General features: G+C 47.7%; 1 protein-coding gene across 2 annotated transcripts; it reads right to left on the bottom strand.

The window, feature by feature from the left end:
* Nucleotides 1–954: 954 nt before the first annotated feature.
* On the bottom strand, nucleotides 955–17,407 carry nlk1 (nemo-like kinase, type 1). Of its 2 annotated transcripts, none has more exons than XM_085404853.1 (12): nucleotides 16,956–17,407; nucleotides 16,055–16,462; nucleotides 14,528–14,657; nucleotides 14,385–14,440; nucleotides 13,961–14,067; nucleotides 13,046–13,131; nucleotides 12,116–12,325; nucleotides 11,624–11,725; nucleotides 11,050–11,136; nucleotides 7,905–8,103; nucleotides 6,021–6,114; nucleotides 955–5,227 (listed from the first exon to the last, which is right to left on the bottom strand). In XM_085404853.1, the coding sequence occupies exons 2-12, from the start codon at nucleotides 16,360–16,362 to the stop codon at nucleotides 5,179–5,181; spliced, it is 1,428 nt and encodes a 475-aa protein (XP_085260979.1). In that variant the 5' UTR covers nucleotides 16,363–16,462; nucleotides 16,956–17,407; the 3' UTR covers nucleotides 955–5,178. The 2 variants fall into 2 exon arrangements, with proteins under 2 accessions (XP_085260979.1, XP_085260980.1); XM_085404854.1 differs by lacking the exon at nucleotides 16,956–17,407 and adding an exon at nucleotides 16,630–16,898.
* Nucleotides 17,408–18,519: the final 1,112 nt, after the last annotated feature.

The raw sequence follows: 18,519 nt of genomic DNA, 5'->3' as shown, positions 1-18,519 counted from the left end.
CCCATATTTGTCTGAAGGAGCAGATAAGAGACTGGCAATGTTTAACTTTTTCTTATTTTAGTCGATTTGTGATGATTATGGATATACGAGCCTCAGTTATTCAACCATAACTGGGGCACAACAGGCCGAGCACGTTTAAGGAGTTTATAGCTGGCGCCGAGTAAAGTTCATGAAACTAGAAACGAGAGGCGATTTATTTTACTGCCAGACTTCTGTGGCTTCAACAGATGAATTCTTATATTATTAATGATTAATGCGAGCAGGTGAAAGGAGGAGAGAGTCAGAATAAATGAGTGTGAATCAGAGGGAGGCGAGGAAGGTGGAGGAGTTTAAATACCAGCCACCAGAGAGGTGGAGACGAGTGAGAGCTGATCTGTGGAGGAGAGCAGCAGGAGGGAAGGGAGGGTTTAAAGACCTGCTGGGGTGGTTCAGAGACGGAGGAGGCCGAGCTGAAGATGTTGGACAGCAGGGACAGGACCAGAAATGAGTCCATCAGAGGGACAGCTCAGTCAGGGAGGCTGGGACAGTCTGAGCGTGTGCAGAGGAGGGAGGATGAAGAGACCTCAGGGGAGGTTTGTGGATGATCCTCTGTGGCGCCACCTAAAGGAAGCAGGTCGTGACTACTTTGTGAATTTATACACACACACACACACACACACACACAGCTCAAAACATTACAACAGGGGAAGGGAACTCCAGGCCTCGAGGGACGGTGTCCTGCAGGTTTTACACGTGTCCTCAACATGTCTCCAAGTTCTCCAGAGGCCTGGCAATGAACTAATCATGTGATTCAGGTGTGCTGACCCTGCAGGCCTGGAGTCCCCCCCCCCCCCCCTGCTGTAAAGTGTTTCTTTAATTTTTTGGAGCAGTCACATGACTGAGGAAAGCCGACATGAGATCATGCGGTGGATGCAGCGCAGCTGAAATGAGCTGCAGAGGAAACACGAGCCAGAGTTTTATCCAGTGTCCATTTATTTATGTATCTGTCATTCACTACTTTAACTCTAAACATTTTTTTAAGAAATTCAAGTATTTGTTGGGAACACAAGTCAAAAAAACCAAAAACTTTGCTAAAACAAAGACAAAAACATCTTTTTAAAACATCATATTTAGAATAATCAACACATCAAGTTTCTTTTCATAGAAGAAAAACGAGTCTAATCTCTACAGCAGAGCAGCCGCCTCGCTCCGCTTCACCCGACGGCTGATCTGAGAACAGTGCAGGGAGGGAAAGACCAAACACGGGTCGCCTAAGCTGGAAGGACCGCTACGACCACGACGACAGAAACGAGGAAAGAGACGAGTCCGGAGGGAAAACGGCCGAGTGACCGCGCGTCTCTCTGAAGTCAGAGTTGCACTTTTAGTCGCTGCGAACATCTGCTGAACATCTGCAGGCTGGAGAAACGACCCATTCATCATCGACCTTTAACAGAAACTCACAGAAATAGGATTTGTGACCCAATCTGCAGCAGGAAACGTGCTGCATGATATTTACATCACATGATGGTCGCTTTGTTTACCTGCAAGCAACCCGAGGCTGCTCGGACCTGATTGGTCAATACAAACAAAAGTGTGAGTCTCTGGACGAGTGACAGGTTTACCTGACGAGCCTCACGATCACACCGCCAAAAATAAACTTCGTTTTTTAAGAACACAAAATTGTTTCCTTGACTTTTCTTTAAGTCTCCTAAACGGCCGTTTTCCACAGTTGTTATTGAGTTTACTGTAACAACCTGCAGACGTCTGCGGCGCTCAACGCTAACAAAGAAACGAACCAATCACACGACCTCCTGACGACGCTCCGGTGCCACCAATCTGTCCGTGCTCGTAATTTATAAGGAGGCCAAGAAAGAAGCTTCATGATGAACAATGTCGTCACACAGCCGAGCCTGTGCTGAGGAAAAGTTGGGCGTGAGGTGGAAGGAAACGCCTTCGAGGTTAAGGTCAAAGGTCTTCACACAGAATTCCTCTGCAGGACAAACCAACCAGCAGCAGCGTTCCGGTCATGTGACTGAAGTCAGACAGAGCTGTGCAGGGTTGTTGTTGTTGTTTTTTAAACGTTCTCGTCTCCGGACTCGCATAAAAACAAAGAAAAACCCCAAAAAATCTAATTCGATCACAACAAACAAAAACAAAATAAAAGCCTGCTAATAAAATCACTTCCTAAAGATGAATTAAATAAAACGACCACAAAAGGTTTTCGTCATCTTCGACAAACTCAACCATTGCACAGCATTCAGACCCAAACGCTCTCCGCGGGGTAATAAATATACACATGCAGATATACAAGTCGCCCTCCGCGTTTCCACGGCGACGCAAGCTGAGGTTTCAGGGGTTCCAAGAAAGTTTAAAGAAACCAGGAGGGCGCAGGAGCGGCGCGGACGCCCGGCGCCGATCCCACCGAACCCAGGAAGCGAGGCACCGCGAGCTGTGGGTTCCCGCCGAGTCTTCACATCGCAAAGTTCGTGAAACGACCAAAAACAAACAAACTTGGGCTGCTTCGTCGACCCTCAGAGATCCTAAAAAGCTTCTTTGCAGTCACACGGCACTAAATAGGTGGGGGAGGGGCTGCCAATCTCCAATCAGAACCAGGCTGATGGATGACACGCCTGCTCAGCCACAGGTGTGATCACAGACGTCAGCCTGCTGCTTCCTGATGCGATTTTTCCTTTTTCTTTACAACAAAATGAGAAACTGAAATTATTCATCAACTACTGAGAACATCAGGATGATTAATCTGCTGATTTCACACACACACAGTAAAATCTGCTTCCGTGTTAAACAGGCGCCTCTCGCGTGTGAAACAGCGGCTAAAGCGGCGTCTGCTTATTTTCAAGGTGAAACCTTCAGTTTAGCGCGTTACCAAAACCACCAGCGGGCCCCTCAGACTGAAGGCCTGCAGGCTTGCGACCAATCACACTTCAGGAGAGCCGTGAGCATCAGGCACCGCTGATCGTCGACGCTTCAACGTTTTTAATGGTTTTGAAGCTACAAACATACGACTCCGCTTCCTGTCTGCGGCCGACACAGGATGGAGCGGTACAAGATAAATCGGGAGCTTTTACTCTGAAAATCCTCGTGCATATTTTCGGTCTTGTTCCCACCGCAGGACCAAAAGCCTTTTGAGGAACTGGGGTCATTTATCTGCGTTTCCTCCACAGGAGTCCAAACAAAGCCCAGAAACTCCCTTCAGCCACTTCCTGAAGAAGCTCCGAATCCTCCATCTGATGTTTTTGTAATTCTCATTTTGGCCACAAGGAGACGACGAGCACACTGCATTTAAAAGATGGATGTTGCTGCTGCAGACGCCGTTTGGTTAGTGAAGTCCCGTTTTTCACTCGTGCTTTTAGGCGGGAACGATCTGACTGAAAACGGCACATCCCGCTGAGCCTCAGATCACCATGACAACCATAAACTACGAATCTCCTTCATGTTTTATTCAGACGAGAAGCTGAGACCACAAACAGGAAAATGTTCGCAGAGCGACGCGCTTCTCTACAACTAACCCTTCCTGCAGCTAGGAGTCGCCCCCTGCTGGCCATTAGGAAGAACGCAGGTTTAAGGCACTTCTGCAGCGCGTTTTACACCATGCACAAGTGCCATTTAGCGCAGCACTTCCTGCGGCTGAAAACAAGTGTTAGAAAGAAAAAACTAAAGAGGGAAGCTGGAAAGACTCATTTTCATCCTGACAAACACTTCAGATCACACTCAGGAAAAACAAATCTGAGCTTCCAGAGTTTAGTAAAGGAACTGAGTTCTCTCAGATTTAGACGTGGGAACCCGATTACAGGGCTGAAGGACGGTTCCTGGGTTCTTGGGACCTTTAGGCTCCTGGGTGGTGGAGGAAACGCACCGCTGCCGTCCCGTTAGCACACCGGGGTAACACCGCCGCCTCCTTTTGTGGTTTCACGCAGTTCATCTATGAGGACACCTGAGCCTCCGCCTGACACGGGAAAACACAAACAAAAAAAACAAAAAAACCCAGCAGCATTTCACCCACAGCGTCCCGTCCACACCGACTCAGAGCGAGCACGAGGTAAAAGTCACTGAATCTGGAGGAATGATGGGGAAAGTGGTTTCATTTCCCCTCCAGTTTATTCTTTTTATAGAGGCTTTTATTTTTCCTTGGATTGAGGTAACCTGCCACGGTGGAGACACACCCCTGTCAAACACTCAATAAATTAAAAGAAAACGTCACCGTCACTTCCTCTTCCTGTTAGCGAGGGCGGAGGAGGCGAGCGGGGAAGTGTCAGAACACACGCTGAGACGGGAGGGAAAAGTCCACATTAGGGGAGAAGCTGCCACATATCTGCAGATATCTCTTTCTGATCAGAACACCGCATCAGACGACTCAAAGCAGTCACAATTTCCTGTCGTCCTTTTCAAAATAAGAGTCTGCCACCACACAGCCTGGAGAAATGAAACTGAGGACGATGAATTCCTGATTAAACTCCTGCTGGACGAGGGAGAAGGGTGGTCAAACACAAGAACCGAACAGCTCGCCGGGGGGTTGGGGGGGCAAAGGTAACCGTGTGTGCAGAAACACCTGTTGGTTAAAACCTGCTACATCTGTGAAATTGCATTATCATCACCACGCAGCCGCCATGAAGACGCCGCGAGGTGAAAACACAGTGAGTGATGTGGTATTTATAAAGAAAGGAAACAAAGACCTTGGCGATGTTTGGCGGGCGATGATGTCATACCGACCAACCCATTACATCCTAGGCAGCCCCGCCCCCCACCGTGTTTATCGCCTTTTCGAATGAATCCGTATTGCACAGGGCTGGAATGACTTCAAACATCAACTAAGCATCGAATCTACCAAACAGTTAAAATCTTTAAAGTCTCTACGAACACATGAAAATCCAAATCCAGTCCACTTCCTGTGTCTCACGTCAGCAGCTTTTTTTTTTTTTTTTTTTTTTTTTTTTTTTAAGTTCAGCACCGAAAAACGCCGAGCGTCAGAAGTTTGGGTCGAATCACGGGGGAGGAAATATTTGAGGTTTTTCACGAGGTCCTGGTGTGGGCGGGTGTGACGGTCTCCTCCAGGTGAAGGGAAAAAAACAAAAAGGAAGAAGAAGAAAAGATGACCCAAACTCTTCAGTGCTTTCAGATGCCACAGCCAATGAAATCCCCTCTCAAACTGCCGTCGCTCCTCGAGATGCAGAGGAGCGCCGTTCATCTCTCCTCCTTCCTGGACACCTTAGAGGAGTGCCACGCAGTGGACCTGTGGAAACAAAGACGGTGAGTGTTCACCAGGCCAGGGCGACGTCATAGTCCTCAAAGAGACAGACGCTCATTTTTCTGTTAGAGACAATACTGAGGTCACCTTATTCAATGTAATGTATACAGCACCAAACCACAACAGCAGCCTCCTCAAGGCGGTTTATATTGTAACCCCAACAATCAGACGGCCCCTACGAGCAAACACTTGGCAACAGTGGGAACAACAAAAAACAAACAAACAAAACAAAAAAAAAAAAAAACACTCCCTTTTAACAGGAAGAGAGCTCCAGTAGAATCAGGCTCAGATGTGGAGGAGAGATTAATAATTAGATGCAGAGGTGTATAAACAGGGATTAAGGAAGAAGTCTGAGGAGCTTGGAAAGGAAAGCGTCTGGACTTCTTTAAGTTGCTTGAAGACGTTTCACCTCTCATCCGAAAAGCTTCTTCAGTTCTAAGGTCAAATGGTGGAGGGTGGCAGGTTAAAGCCCTGTGGGAGTGCCCCCCCCCCAAGAGGGTCAATGGGATCTGGGACTCTCCACCATTTGACCCTAGAACTGAAAAAGTGTTTAAGACTTAAAAGTTGAATGAAGAAAACGCCTGTATGAGCTGCACTCGGTGACAGTAGGAATAAAGAACTCCTAAACAGGAAGAGACCACAAACAGAGCCGGATCAGGCTTATCTTGTAGTTTTGCACCGAGTCTATGTTATCAGTTTCAGCACAAACGCATTGATTTTAACGTCGCCTTGTTTTCCTCAACCCACCCTGAAGTCCTGCCCTCCTCATCCTCCTCACCTGATGAAGGTCTTGAAGGCAGCACTCTGAGGATTGATGCACAGCGGCACCCGTTTGCCCTGCTGGTGCTCCGTGATGAAGCGATGGATCAACTCTGAGGACAGAAACGGGATCATCAGCCGCAATCAGTCGCAAACATCACAAAGGAAGCTTACAGCTGTAACCTCCAGTTATGGAGGACAAACTGCAAAAATCATTATATATAAAAAAAACAAAACAAAAACCCCACAGTATACCACACACACCACAAAGAATAATAAAATATCTAAATTAAATACGGTATTATAGAAAAACAAATAATTTCAAGAGTTTCAAATCATCTCGATGATGATTTCACCAGGTTTAGACCTCCACACTCCACTTTCACAGTGAAGGCTACTGCTCTCTCTCAGAGTTAGTGTTTGTTTGTAGGGCTTTTATTATGAAAGGTAAAGAGGATGTTTGTCAAAGACTTGTTTGACTGTGCGACATCAATCACCTGCTGCTGGGAAAATTAAAGTAAAAACCTGTAACAAACATTACGTGGCTACGGCTCGGCCATATTATACCGTTCACAGTACAACGCTACAACGTTGGGCAACGATAAGAAAATGAAATATCGCGATAGAATATGGGTAAAACGCGCATGCGCAGTGCCTTTGTTTTCACACTGTGTGGTGTTTGTCCGTCAGATACACAAATTGTTTTGTAGAACATGCAAGCGGCCGTCGTTATTGCCGTATTTGTCAGACTACGGTGCTTGTAAATCTGGGAGTAATCTGGGTCCTAAACTCAGTTTACTTCAGGTCCCAAAGTCAAACGAACACTGCAGCATCACTGAGAGTTAAACTGTCTAAATTCTTTCATCTTTAATAAAATGATCAGCATTGCTGCTTTACCAGGTGTAACTATGAAGTTTAACATCCAGGCATCCATGAAAACAGAATTCATTACATTTAACGGAGTTAGACGTTAGCAGGAAGTTAGCGGAAGTTAGCTCGCTAATTACTTAAACACGCACACTTTACTTTTACTTTTATAGCATGTTCTGACAGAGATTTCTGAAGCATTCAAACGTACAGCTCTGTTATCACTTCCAACATAAATGAAGTTAGAAAACTAAACAGCAGTGACGTTTGTAGGGTTACTGAAGTTGGACTAGCTGCTATATAATGATGTGCTACGTGACCGCTAGCTACACAGCTATGTTAGCATAGCATAAACAGTGAAGCTGCAGGATGAATGCTAACTTTCTTCCACCCGATTAAAGTTAACGTGAAGGTTCCTGATGGTTAGAGACAAATGCAATCGCATGGCAGGATGCTGTAAACGGACCAAACTTCAGTCAGGAGAACAACTGAGATAATCCATCCACAATACGAGGTTAGTCATTAATATACTGCAACAACACAGGAACAGAGCTGCTGTGATAGAATTCAGCATTAATGAATCAATGGTACAGAAGTGGAGGAAGCAAGAAGAATGAGCTGAATAAAGTTTGATTTATCTGACTGCTTTGTTTCGCTTAATGTGCATTATAATCCCGTGCAGCTTGTGGTCGGAAAAGTCCGTATTTGACTTTTTTATTTGGCACACTGCAGTTTAATGTTGCAAAGCTCCTCTTTTTAACTTCAGTGGATATTATACATGGTTAACTCAGGATATGTCAGCACATTTCTACTGGAGATGCCTTTGGTTAAACTTTCATCAAGGAATTTGCATTTGCACTGTTAAATGTTGTTAGCCAATTATATCGTCAGTTATATCGTTTTCACAAATTTTCAAATATATATCGTGATGAATATTTTTGCCCATATCGCCCTAATCTATTCGTGACCCAGAGCGAGTCGCGCTTTCATGCTCAGACTGCCGCCAAAGGAAAGCATCACGGTGCCGCCGGCGTACCTTTCCCCTGCCACACTGACAGCAGGCTGTTCTCGTAGCTGTGGCTGAACGGACGCTCAGCGACCGGCTCAAAGTCCCGGGTGTAAACTCGCCCGCTGGGGACGGAGTAGCAGCACTGACACATGCAGGTGTGGTAACGCAGACGCCCTTCATCCAGGTAAGGGTGGGAGAGGGCGTCGCTGCCCGAAATCCTCTTGGCCTGAAGAGAAGAGCAGAGGAACAGTGAATAATTCTCCAGCTGACGGATTCAGGTGAGACCATACCACCATACCACCTTTATTTATAAAGCACTTTAACATAAAACCAGAGTTCACAAAGTGCTGTACATGCTAAAAGCATAAGTAAAGAAAATTAAAATGAGATAAGATAAAATAAATAACTAAAAAAAAACTAAAATAAATTAAAACATGTCAAAACAAATTAAGTCAACCCCTCTAATCAATGCCAAAGGCTTCAGCGAATAAATATGTTTTAAGAAGACTTTTAAATTCAGAGAGAGAAGAGGCCTGCCTAACATGCAAGGGTAGATCATTCCACAACTTTGGAGCAGCTACAGCAAAAGCACGATCACCTTTAAATTTATACTTAGTTTTTGGTACCTTAAGGAGCTGCTGATTGGCGGACCTAAGGGAACGGGGAGGTGTATATGGTTGTAGTAGCTCCGAGAGGTAAGGGGGGGGCCAGGCCATTAAGAGATTTAAAAGCAAATAAGAGAATTTTAAAAACAATCCTGAAATGTACAGGTAGCCAGTGGAGTGAAATTAAAATTGGGGTAATGTGCTCAAACTTTTTTGTTCCAGTTAAGAGACGTGCTGCAGCATTTTGCACAACCTGCAGGCGCCTAATGGACGCATCACTAACCCCAAAATAAAGTGCGTTACAATAATCCAGCCTAGAAGTAACAAAGGCATGGATTACTGTCTCAAAATGCTGTTTCGATAAGATAGCCAAAATAAAGCCTAATTCCCTCAAATGAAAAAAGCTAGATCTTACAACAGCTCTGACCTGGCTTTCAAGTTTAAGATTTGCCTCTATTTTAACTCCCAGATTAGTGATGACTGGTTTAACATACTGTGCCAGTGAACCAAGATCTATAATAGTGGCCTCAGAAGCGCCACCAAAAACCACCACTTCTGTTTTCTGTTCATTAAAATGTAAAAGGTTCAAAGCCATCCAGGCCCTTATTTCATCAAGGCATCTGAGCAGCAGGTCTACTGAGAAGCCATTTATCTTTTAAATGGGAAATAAATCTGGGAGTCATCGGCGTAGCAGTGGAAAGAAATCCCATGTTTCCTGAAAATAGACCCAAGGGGTCGGAGATCTAGAGAGAAAAGAAGCGGGCCTAAAACTGAACCCTGTGGGACCCCACATTGAAGAGAAGCAACAGAGGATACAAACTCCCCGAGTTTCACAGAGAAAGTTCGCTCTGCCAAATAGGATCTGAGCCACTGCAGTGCGGCACTCCGCATACCCACCAACTGCTCTAAACGGGAAATTAAAATATTATGATCCACTGTATCAAAAGCAGCAGTTAAATCTAACAGCACGATAATAACACAGTCACCTGAGTCATTTGCCAAAAACACATCATTAAAAACTCTTAAAAGGGCAGATTCGGTACTATGTAAAGCTTTAAAACCAGATTGGAAAACTTCTAAAATACCGTGTTCTTCTAGGAAGGACATTAATTGCTTGTAAACTACCTTTTCAAGAATCCTTGAGATAAAAGGCAGTTTGGAAATAGGTCTGTAATTCGCAATAATATCAGGATCAAGAGCAGGTTTCTTGAGTAGAGGCTGAATCACTGCATGTTTGAGATTGACAGGTACAACACCAGAGGACAAACTACTATTTACAATGGATTGTACAGCTGATGCTATAGTGAGAAAAACCTCTTTGAAAAATCGAGGAAGGAGAGCATCATAAGGGGAACCTGAGGGCTTCATGTGAGCAACCAACTCCTGCAGGCAGAGCAAGGAAACTGGCTCGAACCTGTCAAAGACAGCAGAGCTAGGGACAGGGGTAGAGCCCAAGTACTGAGCCCTGTGCAACACCCTCAAGGAAACTACCAGTCACACACATTCAGCCGGGTGTCACGTGAACATCTGTCCTGCTGGACTAAAACCAGCGCTCAGCTAACGAGTGACACCTGAGTTTGGCAGTGGATCAACAGCTGTGCTCGATCGTGTCACCACTTTCACGGAAAGGCCGTGCACGTGCTGCTTTTCATACAGCACAAATATCCACAGATACAAGGCGCAACCCGGGCACAGAGTTAAGGTCTCAGTGTGAGCAGAAGATTTAAAATGTCAGACGAGCTGCATTAAATCCACTCTGAGACGAAACGCTAACAAAACAAAAATCAGTCCAGTTCCTCGAATGAAAGGTGAAAATCTGCACTTCAAGCATCTGTTTGGTTTTTAAATCCACGGTGTTGAGAGAGACAACAGCTGTGACAAAAGCACAGCTGTGGAAACATCTGGGCTGCACCGCCCAGAGTTCCACCTTCTGGCTGCAGTAGTGAGTTACATCACAATGGATACTTATCAGTGGGACAGAAACCTTTTCTGTGCTGACGTCACCGAGTCGCCTCAGCTGTTACAGCTCAGCGATAACTGTCCAGGGTTTCATTTCCTCAGCAGTAAATATGATATCTGGTAACAGCAACAGTACGTGGCTCTCCTGAACCCCAAACTGTGACGAGGAAAAACCCTGAAGACCCATCAATCAGCTGGTGTTACTTACAAGTCCACAAGACCCGCTCACCAAATCACTCGCCAACGACTAAAAACCCAGAGATTTACCGCCGTCATGCTCGCTCTCTTCCGAGCTTCCTGCCAGGGTCGCCGACTCCTCTTCCTTCTTCTAACATCTAGAGACTCGTAGCCAATGGCGTGTGCCGCTCACCAAACTTACACCCTGAAAGAAGCGGCGAGGGCACCGAGCGGGAACGAAAGCCGAGCAGACCTCGCCGTTACAGGCGATGCGACTTAAAGCTGTTCGTTGGAGTAAAACAGCTGCAGCGTTAATTCAGACCGAGGTGTCCACGTTTGGGTCACAACAGCAAACATTAAACAGAACGAGCTGAAGGTCAGAAGACGACAGAGCGCCGGAGGAGCCGGACATCAGCTCAGCATCAACTCACCGGATCAAAGACCAGCATCCGGCAGAGGAGGTGCACGGCCTCGTGGGTCGCTCCGTCAGACAGCATGTAGAGCACCGACAGCGACGGCTGAGGACCAGAAACAGCACGAACAACAAGTCAGCACCGGAGACGCTGAGACGATCAACACAAAGAATGAATGCAGCAGAGTCACAGTCAACGTTTTTAAAACTTTAAGACTTCCTGGTTCAAGTGTTTGTGATCGTCTGCGGTACAAAAGTTTCAGACTTTTCAAAAACATGAATTGTGATTGTTTGTGCGAATGCGAGTCTGCAGCTGCAACGCAGCAGAACTTCAGGTCAGATCTGATCTTCCATCATCACTCTGTCCCACATTTCCCAGTAAACCCACCTCATTACCTGGCAGACATTTTGGATGTGTACCGTGTCTGTAAAGCGTTACACAACCACCACACGTTAGCGGGAGCTGCGGGGTGACCGAGTGGGCGGCTACTGTGAACACATGTGTGTAATAAAAGAAAGCAACGCGGCCTTCTTCCAGAGCAGAGAGCGGCGTGCTGCTGCTCAGCTCACGAGCACACCACGCAGTCACGTACCGGTTTGTGCGGCCCCCTCAGGATGTGGGCCCGGGCGCCCTCGCAGGCCGCTGCCAGGGCCGACAGAGGCGGCGTTCCCAGCAGGTCGGTGATCAGGTCCAGCTGCGACACAGAGACAGACCGCTTCACATCACAGAAGACCAGACAAAGGTTTGGATTTGTGGATCCTCAGAGCTGGAACAGCTGTGCCGCCATCTTTAATCCCACTTTCCGCGGCACGACTCAAACACGGATTCTACCTGAGCCGAGTCCACAGGTGAAACATTTTAACATGTTCATATAAACTGAAATCAAAGCTGAGAGGTGGATGTACATCAAAAGTTCAAAGGTCAAAGTTACGCATACATACCTGAACATCATCTTAGCCACACCTCTGAACTAACAGGAGGAGGAGCTAACCCTGTCACCTGACTGAACCTGTTATCAGCAGCTCTGCAGGTTTTTGTTTTTAAATGAATGTGTTGCCGGTTGCCGTGGCGCCCGGCGTCTCACCTGCTGAATGGGACTCTGAGCCTGGAAGAGGATGCGTCGCCCCAGCAGCTCGGCGAAGATGCAGCCCACCGACCACACGTCGATGGCCGAGCTGTAGTGCCGGCAGCCCATCAGCACCTCCGGCGCCCTGTAGTACTGAGTCACCACCTCCTGCGTCATGTGACGTGACGGGTCGGGCTCCTCCACACGCGCCAGGCCGAAGTCACAAATCTGAGCAAAATGGAAAAAACGTCAACAGCTCTATCCGAGTCACTCGAGCAAGCAGCTGATTGGTTTCCTCGTGTTTTGGAAAGGCGGCAACTTTTGTCCCTCCCACAGCGCAGCGTCAGGCCCAAACGCAGCAAAGACGTTTCAACACCACGAAAATCTGAGTAACTTCCCAACGAGTGGTTTCCTCAGACTCATCGGCTCCTCCTGCTTGGTGTAGCTACAAACGCCGCTGTGAGAGCATCGCCGTCTCTGAGCCTGGTACAGGTCGGAAAAGTATCTGTTGTATGTGTTAATTATTGCCACAACGATCGTGTTTTAAATAAAGCGCGCCTCGTTTTTGCCCTTAAAAATCTCAAACAGACGCCCTCGTCCAGTCGCTAAACCCCGCCCCTTTTCCACTCCAGTTTCAGCTTTAACTGGTGATTTCATGAACGGGAGCCGTGCGTCTCTCTGCACCACGCCTGCCACAGACTGGGGATCTGTGACCCCCCCGCTTAAACAGCTGTGATAGGCTCCACCCCCTGGATCATCAGAAAACCGTTCCAACGTTTTAGCCGCCAGCACTGACCGCGGTGGTTTTGCAGGTGTCGATTTTGCATCTCGACCGTAACGCAGAGCAGCACAAGTTACCATGGCAATGTACTTGGTAACAAGCGAACCGCCTTCATAACCCCGGTAACCAGGCCTCGCGGCCTCTGATACAGGCGAGTGCGGCGTTACCTTGAGCAGGCAGTTGCTGTTGACCAGCAGGTTTCCGGGTTTGATGTCTCTGTGCAGGATCCCAGCGGAGTGCAGGTACTTCAAACCTGGACAGGAAACAGAGAGGAGGTCAGAGTTTTAAGCCTTCACCTGCTGAACCTCGATTCTGCACCGCTTATAAACGTCTGTATCGATATGCGCCGAGGTCGTCACCTTCATGGAGGAAAGAGTTAAAGTCGTCCTCCTGGTGAGCGACGACAACGTTTAAATCAGCGGTCCCCGCCGTCCGGTTTATGCCCAACAACATTTTCACAGGCCGGCCTTTAAGGTGTCGCAGATAAATACAACAAAATCAAACCGGCACCAAAAGAAGATTTATTCATAACGCAGGAAAGACCCGGAGAAACCGAGTGAACGATAGAAACGAGCCTCAACTCTCGCGGACCGGGACTGGTCCGTGGTCCGGAGACCGCTGGTCTAAACCACCAGCATCACTGTGACGACTTCTTTCACTCTCCTCCGTTTCTGCTATTCTGCTTCCATCTCGAGACATCACACGTCACCGACCCGCCCGGCGAGGTGACGAAGACAACTAACTCCCAGAACTACAGCAGGAAACTCACTTCCTCCAGTGAAGTTTAAAATTTCATTACTAATCTGAGATTTAAAGGGAAAGATGGAGCCTGCAGTAGGACACGCTGCTCGCTGCAGCTTATGAGACCGTCACAGGAAAGTAAACAAAGCGAGGCAGCGAGACTGAACGACTGTTTAAATATAGGCCGAGACATTCGGAGGCGGATGATGATCGGCAGCTTTGCCTCTTCAGGAGAAAGATGAACGTGTGCGTTTGAAGCCGGCGGTGTATTTAAATCTCGTACTGAACGCGATCATGTCGCTCGGCCCGTGTGGCGGCGGGACGCGAAAGAGCCGGCTCACCTCGGAGGATCTGGTAGAGGAAGACCTTGATGTGGTCCGTGGTGAGCGGCTGAGGAGACACGATCACTTTGTGGAGGTCGCTCTGCATCAGCTCTGTTATCACGTAGCTGCGGGGCGGTGAGCAGTCAAGGAAAAAAAATAAAATGCACACGCTCACACACGGACCGACCTCCGCCTACACGAGCACGACGCATCGCCCAGCACCGGCCTCCGAGGCGGGGGAGCGCCGGGGCCGCTCAGTGAAAAGTGCCGATGTAACATTTTTTAGAAATGATGCACATTCAATATTCATCAGCAGCCTCGTGCTTCACATCTGCGAGGAGCTGGATTTAGACCGGACACCGGCGGCTAAATTAAGCGAGTTAAAGGAGGACGTGAGGGAGAACTAATGAGGAGAAACTGGGACAGAAGGACTGAAGGATACATCTCCTCGAAGCAGTCGATCTGCGGAGGCTGCAGAATGTCCAGAGCCGACAGAACCTGCACGGAGAGAGAAAAACGGCATCAGCTCAGCGTCCACATCCAAATAAGAGCCTCTTCAAAATAAAAGCGCCCGCAGGTCGTTACATTGTCGTGTTTGAAGAAGCACAGCATCCGCAGCTCTCTGAAGACCCTCTTGCAGGAGACCAGGTTCTGGAAGACGTTGGGCATCTTCTTCAAAGCCACCTTCCGGCCGTCCCGAGGATCGGTCACCGACCTGTGAGGAAACGAGGCGCACGCTTCCTGTCACAGCTAGAAGACAGTCTGACGACACAGTTTAGGGTCACTCGGTCTGCAGACACACAACAGCTAACTGCTGCTCAAAGTGAATAAAGTTACAGTGAGTCACAGGTTCAGCGCAGCGACTCTAGTGCTCGACACAAAGCAGGCCTCAGGCCATGGCGGGTTAATCCTTTAAGTTTGGGCTGAAAACGCTGCATCTAAGAGACGAGACGGTGCTGCTGGAGGACAGGTGCAGTTACCCAAGTGTGGGGCTCACGTCACACACCTACATCAGCCTCACTGTGAAGCAGAGGCCACGTTCATATGGATGCAACTGCAAATGAGCCGTGTATTCCTCATATGCTGATGCCAAACCACATACAGGGACGTGCACGCCCACGGTACCAGAAGATCAGGGCCAAACATTTTTACTATGACTGTTTAACCAACACGACTCATGAACGTACACAGGAAGCAGAATTAAAGCTTCACAGTAAATGTGCTGGCCCCTCTTTGGGCTGCAGCGTCTCTGGTGGACGGCGCTAATCTAAAGACGAGGGAAACAAGCTGCTCGTCTGCACACGGCTTCACCTGGAAAACAGACATTTATAAAAAACACTCAGTGAGGGGGAGCTCTGATTGGTCAGTTACATTAAAATGAATCCCTGTATGAGGTCTTTAAACCTCCGATGTGATTATTAAAGTAAACTGAACAGAGTGTGGAAGACAAGACGAAGAGCAGCATCAGCTCCTTTGACCTTTGAATAAATCTTGTTTCACTGAGCCTGATTTAGCAGCCTGTCACAGACCCCCCCCCCCAGCAGCAGTGAAGATGATGCTGTTGTAGTTTGCGGTGGAGCCTCAGGCGGCCGTGGTTTGGTCTACAGTAATGATGTGCAGTTCTCACAGACAGTTTTACTCTCCAAACTCCAGCTCCTATACCAGCTGGGAAGCAACCGTGACGTTTACCTGTCGTGAATCCAGCCCGGCTTACATAACAGCAAACACACATTTTCTAACATGTTCTACACGACCTGTTGACTTATCGGCCCACTGACAACCAATCACACGGGTTCAGGCTTTATCCAAAACACACAACCCTGAGGACAGCTTGGCCAGGTTACAGCTGGGGGGCAAGGCCTCAGGCTGCAGCTGTGCAGAGCATCAAAGGTCTAAAACCACTCAAACCAGCTTAACCAGAAATGATCAGAGGCTGGTGATGAACCCAGATGGCGATGAGGTGATGCCATCTTGTGTGGTGACAGTTTGAGCGCATGTAAACAAAGATGGAGCTGAGTTTCAAGTCTGCACAAACAAGATGGAAGTCGGAGCAGAGGGAGCTTTCTGACAGCAGGGATGTGAAGCATGATTACGATCACAGCGTTTTCTTACCAAACAACTCCAAATGCGCCATAACCGATGGGTCGGTCTGGCTCCATCTCTGCGGGGCTCGGCACCTCGCTGGCTGGGTTGCTGTAGGGCTGAGGCACCGCCGCGCCGCCGCCGGTGCTTCCTCCGAGGGCTGTGGGGTGACGAGGGGTCCCTGCCGGGGCGGTGGGTCCGGTGAGGCACGGTGTGGCGCTGAGGCCCGTGGAGGGGGCTCCGCAGGAGGAGCTCACGCAGAAATACTTGTGGCCCAGCTCAGAGCCCGGAAATAGGTCTCCACACACGGTCTGCCGGCCTGCGCCGTGAAATGCCATCCTCCTCCCGGAGCACCACCCGGACACGGTCGCGTTATCTGCCGCTGCCTGCTGCTGCTAGGCTCGGAGGACCCGCAGCTCCCCGCTAAGCATGCCCAGCCTGTGAAGGAGGCAGACACACGTCAACGCGCTGTGGCTTGAAACACATAAACACGTTCACAGGCCGAAGTGTGCTAGTTAAATCCAGGCTAAATCCAGGCCCGCGGCGGAACGGACCTCCGACACAGCCGAGCCGAGCCACCTTTGTTTGTATCAGGCTGCGCTCACCTGGTTAGTGGAGCAGCTAGCATCCCCCGGCTAACTAACGAGTCAGCGTCCAAAAACAGAAATATAAAATAATCCACCCGCTGCTCCATCACCCAGCTCGGCTGCACAGAGACCACAGCACCCACTCAAGCACACGCATCGATATTCACTCTTATTTTTCTTCTAAAACCAATAAAACAAAAACGCGTCCGCAGCTAACCAGCTGTTCTGGCTAACCAGTTAACCCCCCCGATGACCCACATAACCATCACCGGCCGGACGAGCTGACCTAGATCGACTAAGAAAGCGAGCTTTCCCCCGCGAGGTCCAAAAATGAGCCTACAAACCTGACTCGGTTAAGCAGCCGATAGCATGACACGGAAACGGGCTTAAAGAAGGCGAGAAAAGCCGAGTTAAATCCTCGAGCTAGCCGGGATGGTTAGCCAGCGGAGCCGCTAGCTGCAGCTAGCTGCGGGCTGCTCACTAGCTGGCCGCGACGCCGTCACAGGCGGAGAAGAAGCGTCCATATAGGCGGTTTCTCCTCTTTTCCGGGTGGAGGTTCATCCAACGGCAGGTTCCGAGCGGGGCTTCGACCCAGCAGGGCTTCGGCTCCGGACTACAGCGACAGCTTAGCCCGGCTAGCCTGTAGGAGGAGCAGGTGAAGCCGGATGGGGAGGGTGGATGATTTTTTTTTTTTTTTCCCCCCACTCTGCTGTAAACACTGGGTGACAAATTAAAGGAAAAGAAAACCCAGAATAAACGAGGATAAATGCAGGTGCTTCCTGACACAGGTGCGCCACATGGTAACAGCCAATCAGCATCCAGCCCTGTTCTGCACAGGTGTGAACACAGCAGGCAGGTTCAGCGGATTCTGGAGGCGTTTAAAATGGATCAACAGGGCTGATTGTTGGCGACCATTATTGGTGCAAATTCTGGTATCGGTAGGACCCCACGTAAACACACGGCCGCTATCCCCGATAACAATGCCGATACTTTCATCCAGGTAATGTAGGGGAGAGGTGAATCATCATCATGTTTGCAAATTCTGAACACATTTTAATGAGCACTACATCACTGTTTTTACTTTCCATAATAATTAGATAACACAACAGAAGATATTTCAGAATATTTCATTTTAAAACTTTGTTGGAGTCCTACGATGTAAATGTGCGTCTCTAAAGAACTCAGAGTCACCATCTGCTGTCTGTAAAACAAAAGACATCAATACAAATTCTATATTTATATATACATTTTATAAAATGATCTTTTTCCCAATTATTGGAGTAGTAGTATTTTTAATGTATTTTTCCATGACAAAAAATTATTTAACTACGCACTGAAACAATGTATCGATCTGACCGTTTATACGCAGCCAGTATTTGGATTATTATATAACACTCTTGATAATCGGTCATCATTGGGTTATATGGAGGACTCAAACTGCCACAGTTTAACATAAATAACTCAAATACGTCAAAGTATATTTAAATTAATTGAAGTAGTATTTTATAAAATGTGGCAAAAATGTATTTTAACCTGAATTAACAAATACAAAATATAGAAGTTTACAGGCAAAATAAACCCCATAAAATAAAATACTTATCATCTGATTTATACTTTTTAAATATTGATTTGATATAAATTTAACCCTGATTCATTCTTTTTTATATGGACTTTGTTTTGAAGCCTTTCCTTACACAGAGCCCAGTATTACAGGAACTACTTTGACTGTTTTAATATGGAGGACTAACAAATACTTATATATTAAAAAAAAAAAAAGTACTTTCTATTAAAGGCAAACACGGGGGACGCAGCAGACAAATGGATTCATATTTAAGGAAGAAAAGTCCTGAGCATAAGTTAGCGCTATCTCACCTCAGTCTGAGGCTCAGACTGAATAGAAACATTACG

Source organism: Rhamphochromis longiceps, linkage group LG4, assembly GCF_057381845.1.
Source record: "Rhamphochromis longiceps isolate RC_006_pf linkage group LG4, R_longiceps_female_GT1.1, whole genome shotgun sequence".
NCBI lineage: Eukaryota > Metazoa > Chordata > Actinopteri > Cichliformes > Cichlidae > Rhamphochromis > Rhamphochromis longiceps.
This window is presented reverse-complemented; position numbering and strand designations above follow the sequence as displayed.

What these genes read in the sequence shown, in the direction of transcription:
- nlk1 (XM_085404853.1), bottom strand. Translation starts at nt 16,362, where the DNA reads ATGGCATTTCACGGCGCAGGCCGGCAGACCGTGTGTGGAGACCTATTT. An exon ending in CTCAGAGTCCCATTCAGCAG is followed by an intron (nt 11,726 to 12,115) that starts GTGAGACGCCGG and finishes TCTGTGTCGCAG; the next exon opens with CTGGACCTGATCACCGACCT. An exon ending in GTCAGTGTGGCAGGGGAAAG is followed by an intron (nt 6,115 to 7,904) that starts GTACGCCGGCGG and finishes TTCTGTCCTCAG; the next exon opens with AGTTGATCCATCGCTTCATC.